This window comes from Bos indicus, chromosome 3 (genome assembly GCF_029378745.1).
Source record: "Bos indicus isolate NIAB-ARS_2022 breed Sahiwal x Tharparkar chromosome 3, NIAB-ARS_B.indTharparkar_mat_pri_1.0, whole genome shotgun sequence".
NCBI lineage: Eukaryota > Metazoa > Chordata > Mammalia > Artiodactyla > Bovidae > Bos > Bos indicus.
In genome coordinates this window covers 75,226,576-75,240,327 of record NC_091762.1, presented here as the reverse complement: position 1 = coordinate 75,240,327, position 13,752 = coordinate 75,226,576, and the positions used below count along the sequence as shown (strand labels likewise).

Genomic DNA, 13,752 nt, shown 5'->3' with positions numbered 1-13,752 from the left:
GCTTTAGACCTCTACATGAGCTAATTATGGCTTGAAACTAATAGTTGTTCATAGTTAAAAGTAGCTGAAATAGAAATTGAAGGAAAAAATCATTGTGGTCTTTAGCGTTAGCGTGTGTCAGAAATTCAGTTTATTTTATGTTTTTCCTAATGTTTGCCTTTTTATTTTTCTGATCCGTGCTTTGGTTATTTGATAGTCTGTTGCTCCGACCCATGGCAGTGTACTTTTAAAATTGATCAAGTGTATGTGGAGTTGTTTGTCTTTTGAAAATTAGAATAGGGAGTGATCTTGCTCTAAATATAGAGACAAGTAATTGAACCCTTCCTAGAAGGAGTTTTCCATGAAGCATTTGTGTTTTATCAAAAAAGGAATGTTTTGTTTAGCTATCATCTATTTACACATACTATTGGTAAAATGCTACTTTAGGAACAAAATGAATATGAAAATCTGAAATTTGTTGTAATGTTTCCTTTGTGGCACCCTCTTAAGAGAGAAAGAACTAATAATAGTGTACTTCACGTGTTTACTACCACTTACAAAGTATTTTCGCATTTGATAGTAATGCTCTAAGGTTAGACAGAAGTATTACTGTTATTATTCATCTGTTAAAAAAACAGAGGAAGTTGAACACAGACTTTTTTGTAATGGTATATTCCATTTGTTGAGTACCTGTGTGCTGGGCACTGTGATATGTGTTTGATATCCATAATACATTATAATCTTTTAAAAGAGAATATATCACCAAAAACCTGTATTAGAATGTGAGCTCTTAGTAAGAAACTCTTTCCACTATATAAATAAACTCTTCTGATTGATATCTTTAATGTAAATGATGAAGTAGAAATAGTTCAAGGTACTAGCCTAAAATAGGGTGGTATAAAATAGAACCCAGGTGAGGTTACCATTTTTCAAACTAAAAGTTTTTAAATTGTAGAGTAGGAGTAATAGTTGATATTTTTTCTAAGCATTTATATTAATATTCTCATTTCATCCAGAATTCATCCTCACAACCCAGTGAGATGGGCATTATTTTTCAAATGAGGAAATTGAAGCACAAATTAATAAGCCAAAGATTGCAATATCTTAATTGGTGACAGAGTTCCTTTGATTTGACTCTAGGCCTGCATTGTTAATCCACTGTAGCACCTTTTAAATGTTGTGAGGATTAAAGGGCATTTCAAAAGCATACAGTTAATGTGGATCTTCAAATTACTGAGTTGAGTACATTTTGGGTTTTATCAGTTTCCTAAGATTTCCTATATGAAGAGACAGTTCATTTTATAGCATAAGGGGGAAAAGAGCTCAGATGGTGCAAATGTCTAATTCCTTAATCAGGGAAAACTCTTTAATATTAAAATGCTTGAAACTATTTATTAGATAAAGATACATGTAAATAACTGCATTTTTTTTTTAAAGGTTAACTGAACTGAGTTGTCCCTCAAACCACCTTTTTCTCAATTGAGACTCTAAAAAATCTTACAAAACATAGAAGATAGTAGTGAGTAGTCAGTACCTGGAGCTTTGCCCTCCAAATGTTTCTGTTGACCCCATTCAATTCCAAAAGCCAAACAAATCTGTTACAAATAAATTGACTCTGATTTTTCCAAACAATGTGTATGGACTACAGCTAAGAGTACTGTGCATATAGATATAAGCAATAGTATCTTAATGCTCTAACTACTCTTCCCTCTATATTAATCATAAACAAAGCTTTGAAAAATGAAATGAAAAATACAGATTTTTGCCTACAGTTTCGAAGTACTCTGTCAGTCTTATAATGTGGATACGGAATGTCTGCTATTGACAGACAACATAAATTAAAACAAGTATTTGGGAGTAAGTAGACTTTACCTTGGAGAAGGCAATGGCACCCCACTCCAGTACTCTTGCCTGGAAAATCCCATGGACTGAGGAGCCTGGAAGGCTGCAGTCCATGGGGTCTCGAAGAGTCGGACACGACTGAGCGACTTCACTTTCACTTTTCACTTTCATGCATTGGAGAAGGGAATGGCAACCCACTCCAGTGTTCTTGCCTGGAGAATGCCAGGGATGGGGGAGCCTGGTGGGCTGCCGTCTATGGGGTCGCACAGAGTTGGACACGACTGAAGTGACTTAGCAGCAGTGGTAGTAGACTTTTCCTACTCTGGTGTGTGTCTGTCCATCCCTAATGCTAACGTGTCCTTTAGTTTCTGAAAAGGGAGCATGGGATTTACAATTTTGACTTGAAGATAGATATTAATCATTATACAGTTATCTAATTTATTGAATTAGAAATAGAAGAAAAAATCAGTTGTATAATTTTTAGAAGCAGAAGAACAAAGTAGATCTGTAGGTAAGTTTGTTTGTTTTTTTAAGTTTTTAACTTTAGTTTGTAAGCAGCAATTTATTTCCTATGTTTTTCTTACTGCTTTTTGTAGCTATAGGGGGAAAATGTACAGCAAAATAGTTTGAGTTTCACAACCAAACTTTCTTGTAAAGCTAACAAATGCCTTGATTCACCAAGCTTTTGTTGAGTGGATTGTGTAAGGCATAAAGTTTCTAGCACATTTGTTGTTCAGTCGCCAAATCGTGTCCGGCTTTTTGCAACACCATGGACTGCAGCACTCCAGGCCTCCCTGTCCCTCTCTGTCTCCCAGAATTTGCGCAAGTCCATGTCCATTGAATCGGTGGTTATATCCAATCATCTCATCCTCTGCCACCCTCTTCGCCTTTTGCCTTCAATCTTTCCCAGTATCAGGATCTTCCAGTGTGTAAGCTATTCACATCAGGTAGCCAAACTAGTGGAGCATCGGTCCTTCCAATATGTATTCGGGGTTGACTTCCTTTAGGATTGACTGGTTTGATCTCCTTGTTGTCCAGGGGACATAGACGATACTCAGTAAGTTTTTGTCAAATGTTTACTTTGTTCCAGTAAAATATTGCTGGATATCAGAAACACAGAGATAAATACATTGTCTTCCCTCTCCTCAAAAAGTATATTTGCTAGAGGGAAAGAGCTGCTTAACAACTAATTTGGTAAAAGACCTGTTGCTTGTGCAGATTTGCAAAATTATGTCAAATTTGGAGGACTCTACAGTCTTCTCAAATAGTGTAAACAAAGGTGGCTAGTAGTAACAGGTAACTCACCCAACTGGGAGCATGGTGTCTAGTGGATAAAGTTATTATACATATTTGTGGCTATTCTGTCTTTTAATTAAAGAATTTCCATCTAAACACATGAAGTCTTTTCCTTTGAACTATCTTTACTGAAGTTCTTTTTCCCAGTTTTATTGCTGTATAATTGACATACAGCATTGTATAAGTGTACAGCATAAAAGTTTTACTTACATATATCTTGAAATGATTACAAGTTGGTTAATGTCCATCATCTCATATAGATAGAAGATAAAAGAAAAGTAAACTTTTCCTTGTGATAAGAATGCTTAGAATTTACTCTCTCAGCAACTTTCATGTATATCATACAACATTGTTAAGTATACTTATATCATACTTCCCTAGTAATTATTTGTCTTATAACTGGAAGTTTTTATCACTTGACCACCTTTTTCCAATTCTCCCTCCTGTCACTCCCACCTTTGATAGCAACAAATCTTATCTCTCTCTCTCTTTTTTTTTATGAATTTGGTTTTGTTTATTTTTGTAGATATAACTTGTTTGTCTAGTCATCCATCAGTGGGCCTTCCCGTGTCATGGGGATACAGTATCCCAACATGGTGTTTATGTTTCCATAGTGGCTGCAAGCGTTCACACTCTTACAGTAGTGCACAACGGTCCCCTTTTTGCCACATCCTCTATAATTTTTGCTGTCTTTTGCCTTTTTGATGCTAGTCATTCTAACAGATATGAGGTGTTTTTCCTTTATCAGATATACGGTTTGTAAATATTTTCTCTCATTCTGTATGTTGTCTCTTCATTTTATTGATGGTTTTCTTTGCTATACAGACGCTTTTGAGTTTGATGTAGTCCCACTGTTTATTTCTAATCTTGTTGCTTATGCTTTAGATCTCCAGAGTACCATTCCCTAAGACCTACATCGGGGTATATTTTTTTCCTGTGTTTTCTTCGAGTAGTTTCATTGTTTCAGGTGTTACATTTAAGCCTTTAGTCCATTCAAATTAATTTTTGTGAGTGGTATAGATAGGGGTCTAGTGTCATTCTTTTATACATGAGCTCTTTTAGAACCTTGATACTGGAAAGAACTAAAAGCTTTTCTTTATGACTGAGAGGATTGGTATTGTTTTTGAGAGTTTCCATAAAGTATTTTGTAATATTCTTTGAGAGACTTTCCAAAATCAAGCACCACTGTAAATTTGTCTTAGTGGTGCGGTGGTAGCAGAAGCTGCCCACCTGTGAGCAATAGGGCCCTACTATCGGGAGTCTTACTTCTCATGTTTCAAAAATATATCAGAAATCATGCACTGCAATATGCATGTATAGGCCAAACATGACTAATAGGCCATAATATGACTAGAAAGGGCAAAAGGACAGGTTGCTTTTTGCTTTGGATTAGAAATAGCATTAACCATTAGTAAGATTGGTGAAAGTGAAAGTTAGCTCAGTTGTGTCTGACTCTTTGTGATCCTGTGGACTGTAGCCCAGTGGGCTCTTCTGTCCACGGGATTCTCCAGGCAAGAATAGTGGAGTGGGTTGCCATTCCTTCTCCAGGGGATCTTCCCGACCGAGGGATTGAACCCAGGTCTCCTGCATTGCAGGCAGATTCTTTTACTGTTTGAGCCATATTCATCAATCAAATATAACTGGAAGCCTTCCCAAACTCGCTCCCAAAAACGAGCTGTGGCTCTTCCCTTTTCATGCTTCTTTCACTGCAGTTCCCACATGATGCTGAAAGGATCTTTTTACCAGTCTCTCTGTGAAATATAAGTTGTAAAGCATTTAATCAACAAAGGAAAAGGTTCTTCCTACTTTCCTTGAAAGTTTCAAACTTGTTCTCACCATTAAGTTTCTACTTGCCTATTTCCTTTGCTCGGATTGTTCTTCCCCCATAAATTCAGATGGCTTGCTTCCTCATTTTAATAAAGTCTCAGCTCAGATAACACCTCCCCCATCTTCTGTCATTTTTTTTTTAATATATATTTGTTTTTTATTTATTTTTCTGCTCTGGGTCTTAGTTGCGGCATGTAGGATTTTTTAGTTTGTTGCCACAAGCGGGATTTAGTTGTGGCAGGTGAACACTTAGCTGCAGCTTCTGGGATCAAGTTCTCTGACCAGGGATCAAACCCTGGCCCCCTGCATTACAAGAGTGGAGTCTTAGCCACTGAACCATCAGGGAAGACCTATCCTGGTTTATTTTCACTACAGCACGTTACTGTTTTCCGTCTTTGTTTTTGTTTGAGAGTTTGCCATACTGAAGCTGGAGTTTCATGAAATCAGAAACGTTGCCTAATTTTTTCCTTGCTATATTTCTAGGGGCTGGGAAAATCCTGAAACATAATATTTGAAGGAATTTGTGAGTTTTTTTGTTTGTTGTTTTTGTTAACATTTTTATGATCCTTGGGTTAAAGTAAATAAGACAGACATGATACTTGTCTCCAGGTTCTGTACTTTTTTTTGACATGAAAGTCTCTCAGTTGCGTCCGACTCTTTGTGAATTCTCCAGGCCAGAATACTGGAGTGGGTAGCCTGTTCCCTTCTCCAGAGGATTTTCCCAACCCAGGGATCAAACCCAGGTCCCCTGCATTGCAAGCAGATTCTTTTCCAGCTGGAGTTGTGTTTAATTGAGAGCCTAAATGAGTCTAAAGTGATTTAAAATTATATATATTGGATATATCTGTTATTTGCTTTCATATATTAGTTATTTGCCTTGAGCTATTTCATTTCTATGGGAAACAGACAATAATAACACAAGGTAATTACGTAGTTATTCAATCTATCTATTAGACCTAACAGGATCTTCAAAATTATAATTCAACTCCTTACTCAGCTTCTGACTGAAGTAGGTTCTTAAAAGTGAAGTGAAATTCCTCAAGTCACCCTTAATTAATAACAAGGTAGTATTTTATCTTAGCCAGTGTTCTGGCTCTAAGTCCAGTATTGTTTTTAGCTGCTAGATAATTTGAAAATAAAATACTCAGGAATCCTCCTTATTAGAATGATTCTTTTTTGCCACTCTGTTTCGCATCTGGAAGCACCGTCTATCTGTATGTCCAGTAAGTTTTTATGTATAACCTGGCTTCTGATGATTTAAGAGATTTATCTTATCACAGAACTATATGGTTTGTATGTGTGTTTTTTTTTTTTTTGGCCTGAATGTGTAATTTTCATTATATAACGTGTCAAACATACAGAAAACTATGGAATAATAGAAAAGATTTCTGTGTATCCACTGCAAAGAATAAAAAGATGTTACATTAAAAAAAAAAAAAGGACAACCATGAACCCAGCCCTTGTATTTTTTTGTCCTTTTGTCATAGAACATTGTAGCATGCCTTGGTACATGGTAGCCACTTCTAATGAGAGTTAAACTTGTCAAGTGACAAAACTGAAACAATTTAGTAAGGAGTTTAATGCCATTTATTCATGGGAAAACAGTCCATGGATTGGGGGAATACTGTGCCTGACAAGCATGGAGCGCTTTTCCCAAGGGATTCTGGGCAAGAGGGAGTTTTATAGGGATGAGAAGAGATATTGGTCAAGAGGTGGAGAATTTCCTCATAAGCTAGCAGGTCTTATTTTCTAGGACGAAGAAAGCTAGCTAAAACTGAGTTGGAAGATTGCGAATTTGTATGTTAGTTTTCCTTAACAGGTGTTTCCTCTAAGTGCAGGCAGACGTAGGTTTAGATTTGTTGCATGCACCAGGTCACTGCAGCAGCCTCCGTTTTGTAGGTACTGATACACTGATTAACTTTATCAAACAAGACTCTGTATTTGGCAGTTACATATGTACTGAATATTCAAAATAAGAAAATTACTTGACATGTTTTATATTAACAGATAGACATTAATGAATAATGTGCAATTAGTTGTAATTAGTAATTTTGCCAGACTTATGGTCAACTTACCATTCCCTTTGTATAAGAGCTAGGAGAAATGGCTTAACTGGTAAGTAAACCTAGCCAGTTGGCTTTACATCCAAATCTCAATAACTTTAGTTTCTAATGTCTCACAAATCACACTCTCAGTTGCATTATTCCATAGAAGTATTTATAAACAAAAATAATCTGTAAGTCCTCAGATTTTGGCCTCCAGGAGTATTTAGGGTCAAGTAATTAACAATTGTCAGAATAAATGATACTTATTTAATTAACACTTATTTGTGTGTGTGTTCAACACATTTATTGAGCATTAGCTGTGTGACAGACATTGTACTAGATCCTAAACTGACCCAGGAAACTCGGGAGCTTTTGGCAGGGGAATACATGTCAATATAACAAATATTTTTGTGCCTCTGTCCTTGAGTAGAGAGAAGGAAACCCTAACTCTGCTTGAGGAAGTTGTGGCAGTGAGGTGAGGAAAGCCTTATGAAGGATAACAGATAAAATGAAGGAGGTCATTAATAACTTGTGGAAAGGCACAGCGAAGTAAAAAATTTTGTCAGATTTGGGGAACTGCAAGTCTTTAGATAACACTGGATGAAGGTGGGAGAATAGTTCACATGAGGTTGAAAAATTAGGCAAGATCTTTTTATGATCAAAATTACTAGAATTAAGCAAGGATCTTTTTATGATCAAAATTATTTTAAGCAAGAAATGCATGTAAAGGAAGTTCTTCTGTAGAAATTTTAGATAACATACTTGAACATATTTGGGTTCTGTAAAATATTCTTTAAAAAAGTGAATGTTAAAGCACTAGTGAATGTAACATTAATATATCTTTTTCTGAAGATTTTAGTGCCAAAGCAAATTCGTTGCAAATTTTGTATTACAAGGATGTGTGTATAGTAAAGAGAAAATTTTATAGGAGTGGGGAGGAAAATCTTGATAGCTAGGGTTAAATTTCATTAGTAACTGATCAAATCTGTAGAAGATACTCTGTACAAAGAAATACCGTGGGCATTTAAATAAGAATAGTTGGTTAAGTGTGCAGTTTTTGCCGGGGAGTGGAGGAGTGCTTTAAAAAAAAAAAAAAAACAAAAGAAGTTAATGCCTTCCACCTTTCTCCTCTTTTTAGGAATGGGGCGGGGGGAAGGAGCGAAGAGGGATGTAGATAAGGCCTTTCACTAGACAGCAGCCCGTTGTCGCGTATTTTCCGGTTGCGAGCATGGCTTGCTGGGCCGGCAGGGGGCGGAGCCGACGGTGACGCACCCGTGCGCCGCAAGGCATTGTGGGAAGCTCGGGCCGCGAGTGAGGTGGTTGGAGGCGAGGTGGGGGCGGCCGTTTGTTTTCTCGTGGTCTCGAACTCGCGCGTTCTCTTCCTTCCCCGCGGAGAGCGGCGGGGCGGAGAAACGGCGGCGACGGCAGCAGGAGCAGCTGTAGCTTCGGACACAGTCCTGTGCCTTTTCCGGCGAATGGTTCCTCTTCCCCCTCCCTCTCACTGTTTGTTGTGTGTTTGGTGTGTTAAAGCAGGAGCGAGAACGCGAGCAGCGCCATGAGCAACACTACCATCGTCCCCAGCACTGCGGGCCCGGGCCCCAGCGGCGGGCCGGGGGGCGGAGGCGGCGGCGGCGGAGGCGGCGGCACCGAGGTAATCCAGGTGACTAATGTCTCCCCGAGCGCTAGCTCTGAGCAGATGCGGACCCTCTTCGGTTTCCTAGGCAAGATCGACGAACTGCGCCTCTTCCCGCCTGAGTGAGTATCGTCCACCATCACGGTTTTTGCTAACTCCTCCCCAGCCTGGGCCTACCCATATCATTTCCTGCAGGCCCTTGTCGATGCCTCCCTGGGCTAGGCTGCTTCAGTTGAGGTTGGCTGTTGGGTTTACTTATGAAAGAAATCTGCATTAGGCCTACTACTGATGCACAGAGGCAGGGCCAGGTTTGGGGGTTTAGGAGACAACTGGTTTCTAATCTTGGTGGTTTTTTTTTTTTCTCTTTAAATTGTGCCTGCGAGGTCGTTTTGGGGGCCCTTAAAAGCAAGACAGACTCCATTTTATGTATTTTGTATAGGTAAATTTTCCACACACACAAAAAAAGCCTTTGAATTCTTTGAAAAGTAACAAAAATTTTCGTTTGTGTTATTTTGATATTGAACTTTATAAACTGTTCGCTTACTGCTAAATATTGTTAAGTGATTCTGGCCCATGGAACATAATTCAGTTAATACTCTGACAGACATTCAGTGAGCCTGAAGTGAAGTCGCTCAGTCGTGTCCGACTCTGCGACCCAGTGGTCTGTAGCCTACCAGGCTCCTCAGTCCATGGGATTTTCCAGGCAAGAATACTGGAGTGGGTTGCCATTTCCTTCCACAGTGAGCCTGAGTACTTTTTAAAATGAGAATAGTTACAGCTGAAACCTCATATTTTCCTTTGTTTAAATAACGTACACATTTTTTATATTCTAGAATTGTTCTTCAGAAGGAATTTTTTAGAACTTTAAATTTTGTAATTGGCGGTATACGGGTTTTTGTTTTTATCCTGTTGTCTTAGATTTCTTATTTTTATCACAGATGTGTTAAATGAGTGCAGTAATTGTAAAAAAAAAAAAAAAAAAAGCTGTAATAAGATGTGATAAATACTAGAGCAAAATTAGAAATAATAAAACAGACCAGTGCTCCTTGGAAAGAGTGAAAATTCAGATTTTACTGTCAGTGGGTACTCAGTTCCAGCTGTACCATAAGTTTTTTATGATGCCGCTTAAGTACTAAACAGGAGATTGGAATCCTCAAAGAATCCACTGTTGTGGATGTAATAAATCATTAATAACCTGGGCATGATACATCTGTGCGCAGATTTAAGTTGATCAGACTGCAGTCGGTATTCATTACTGTATTTCATCATGTTTTCCTTAAAGTATTTTCAGATAATAGTGTTCTCAAGTGCCGTGTTGTCTTTAATTTGGGAGTACTATAGGTATGGAGGGAGGTTTAGAGTTAGTTAATTTACATGAAGTGTAGAATTCTAGGAACAGACTTTTTGTTGAAGTTATTTTAAACAGGTATTTATTTTGACAATGAAGGACAAATGGCTTTCATAATAACTTACGGAAACGGATGTTTTGCTGTTAGTTTCTCCCAACATTCCTTTTATCGTTAGTAGTATTAATAAATGGTAAAATGGCAGGAAATGAAAGTGACACATTTGATTATTGTTGATTACTTGATTGTAATCATGTTATTTCTGAAAGTGTATGAGATGCTGGACTTGTTTATAAGAAAATTATTTCCAGTCCCACAAGTCATTAAGAATTTTTTTTAGAGTTGCTGACTATGAAATTTTTTTGTGTGAAAATGTTCTTTTTATGATACTGTCATAAAAAGATGACAAGTGTGGGATGTTACCATGTCCGTTGTCTCTAGGGGGAGTCATGATAGAACAGACTGGCTTTTTGATTTGTAGTCAGTGGAGTGGTTCCATCCTAACCAGGAGAGTTGTGTGTTCCAAGTAACTTGATCTCTGGGGTGCTCTGCATTAAGAGGATTTTTTTCCTGCATTGGGAAGAATAAATATTGACACATTTTTGCTCTGACTCCTTCATATATGCACCCATGTACAGATCATTTTCTTTTCTGAAAATATGTAAGGTTATAATGTAGTGAATTTTACATTACTTTAGTGGCCTTTCCAAATTGAATAGTGTGAGTGTAGATCCTTTTGTTCATTTAATATTATATGTGTATGAATATATATATATATTTTTTTTTTTTTTTACTAATTTAAATCTTAATAGCTAATCCAACCTGCACAATTTGGAATTACTTTATTGACGATTTCTTTAAGCTCCTTCAGTAGTAGTTTGTTGCAGATAATGTGCTGTGGAGTCCTAATAGTCTAAAAGGGGTTCATCTTTCCAGAAATACTTCAAAAATTTACTCTTACTCATAGAATAAGATTAAATGACTTAACTTGAAATTCTATTGATTGTAAGTATATTTGTTGCTTGATTTCTTTTTTTTTTTTTAATGGGTGTGTGTTTTTCCCAGAAGGTATTCATATCCACCTGGAACTCTGACATGCTTGCTTTCTTTTTGTTGGTCAGATGTCACCGATTCATGCTTAATAAAAATGGCAACCACTCCCTGCCTTCTCTATTCAATTTAATTGCTTTTTCTCTGTAGAGCTGTTCACCAACTGACAAGTTTAACTTCTCTGTCTTCTAGAATAAGGTTCCTTGGGGTCATCAACATCACTTGAGGGGCAGTTTTAAAGTATTACGTGACTGAGCTCCGACCCACACCTACTGAAATTCTAATTTTAGCCCCAAATTCCTGTTTGTGGGGAAAATTCCTGGGATCACAAACATTTCACTGAGAACCTCAAGAAGGTGTCTCCCCTTATTTTATTTTATTATCAAATCCACCTATTTCTTGGTTTTTTTAAGCCAGAAATTGCTAACTTATAATTCCATGCAATGATACAACCTGTCTTCGTAACGTAGTATTTTATCCCTGTTCAGTATGATAGCCTTATATATACACAGAGGAACTAAGACTTGGATCCTGTTTTACAAATGAATGAACTGAAATTCACATAGATTTCTATCAGTGTCAGAACTAGTATTTGAAACCTAATATGATTCTTTTCTACCACTTCATGATTTCCTTCAAGACCAAGCAACTTGTGAATGGAATCATTCTTTTACACCTAATAGATATTCTTCAAATGTTTGATTTTAGTGAGGTATCAGTGGAGAAAGTCACTGGAGTGCTTATCAGGTAATGATCCTTGAGAAGCATATGTCACTCACTCAGTAACTGAAGACTTCAGTTACACTGCAGATAAATCCATTACTAACTTCTCAGGAACCAAAAAGAGATACTTTAATGATCATCTAAGTAACTTAGTATAGTTAGGTAAGGGAGAGAACATAATTTCTCTTTAAAAATTTTTTATTTAAAAATACAAAATATTTAAAATATAAAATTTATATTTAAAATGAAATGCAACAATCTACTATGTTTTTTTAGAACTAAATAACATATGAGGGAAAGAGGATGTGAGGTCAACAGAGTTGTTAATTTTGTCACAGACTTGCTGTTTTGTGGGGCTTAAGAGATAACTTTGTTTATAAGCACAGAATTCTCTGCTCCGAAGTGGTTAGCTCAATATTAAGATGAGCTTGAAAGAACTGACCCAGACCAGAATTTCTACTTTAGCAGTCATGAATATCAGCTAAGGATCTTGTTAAGAATCAGAGCCTTCCTATGAAAAGGATTCTCACATTCAGTGGGCTTGAGGTGGAAACAGTCATCTGAGTTTTATGTGTGCATCCCAGAAGATTCTGAAACAAGCCTCAGAGGTCACTAAGAAACTAGACACAATACCACCACCACTCTTAGATGATGAAAGCATCACACAAGGCTTCCTTTTCCCTATCTTGTTCCTCAGTTCTTTTCAACTGCACTGCCTCTTCTATATTAATTCTTAAAGGTAAGGATATTCTTAAAGGTAAATTATGTTTAATTCTTAAACATAATTCTATGTTAATTCTTAACAGTCATATTTTTAGCAGTGGTACTTGCACAAAATCCTAAGGGTGGGAAAAAAAAAAAAATCCTAAGGGTGGGAAAATTAATTTCCGATGTCAGTTCTTAACGTCTCTATTACTGATTTTAACTGAGAAAATGTGACCGTATAAATTGCAGGACCAAATGGCAGTGGTTTTACACAACAGTTTAAAATGGGGAGAGATGAATTATTTGCTCTTCTGTGTTCTTACTGTACTTTCCCATAATATTTAAATTGTTGATATTTTATCTTTACCTCACCACCACTTATAGGTATAATAGAGTAGTCAAATAATGTTGCACATACATGAGTGGATAGAGAAACGTGAACATTTAAGATCACTAAATGGAAATATATTGGGGGCATGTAGGCATACTTTCCTAATTTTTTAGAAAGAACTCTTGGTTGTTTATATTCTTTAAATCACCTGATATTTGATAGTCATATTTTCTTTCAGTTAGATGACAATAGATGGTGTCAAAGAAATAGTAGAGGTCACTTTTTTTTTAATTGGAGTGTAATTGCTTCACAATGTTGTGTTAGTTTCTGCTGTACAACAAAGTGAATCAACTGTGTATACATATACACACTCCTCCTTGGATCTCCATTCCACCCATCTGGGTTGTCACAGAGCACCAAACTGAGCTCCTGTGCTATACAGCGGCTTCCTACTAGCTGTTTTATGCATGATAGTGTATATATGTCAATCGTATTCTCCCAGTTGATCCCACTGTCCCCACCCATGTCTACATGTCCCTTCCATATGTCTACATCTCTATACCTGGCCTGCAAATAGGAACAAAATTGGGTCATTGGTAGAGATGTATAGTAGGGTCACTTTTTAAGAAATGTAAGTGCTTACACTTTAGAACATAAAATGATAGCATTTAAAGAGCTTTTTAATTGTAAAAATGTGGCTGTCAGAGCTATGTAGCTCTAGTAGTAATGATGAAAAAGCTTTATTTTCATTATACTGGGTGCAGCATTTTTAAATTTCAGAACAGTGATGCTTCACATTAAAAAAAAGTATCCTTTTAAAAAAAAAAAAAAAGCATTTTCCAGTAAACTTGTCTAGCAATATGGCTTAAATCCATTTCAATACATACATTTGACAGCTTTGCTTTGAACCTAGATTAGCATCTGTGCTAATAAGGGCAATGCCTTTAAGAAAACTTACATTCTAAGAGGTTAGAG

At 36.9% G+C, this 13,752-nt stretch overlaps 1 protein-coding gene across 5 annotated transcripts in view; it reads left to right on the top strand.

Moving 5' to 3' along the window:
• Positions 1–13,752, top strand: part of SRSF11 (serine and arginine rich splicing factor 11) — a 50,390-nt gene that overhangs the window by 4,910 nt on the left and 31,728 nt on the right. For 2 of the 5 annotated variants that reach the window (XM_019957284.2, XM_019957279.2), the window contains exon 1: positions 8,327–8,744. In XM_019957284.2, coding sequence (XP_019812843.2) covers positions 8,545–8,744 — 200 coding nt within the window. In that variant the 5' untranslated portion in view covers positions 8,327–8,544. Of the gene's footprint in view, positions 1–8,326; positions 8,745–13,752 lie in introns of those variants that run through there. The other 3 variants (XM_019957278.2, XM_019957277.2, XM_019957280.2) reach the window with 3 other exon arrangements.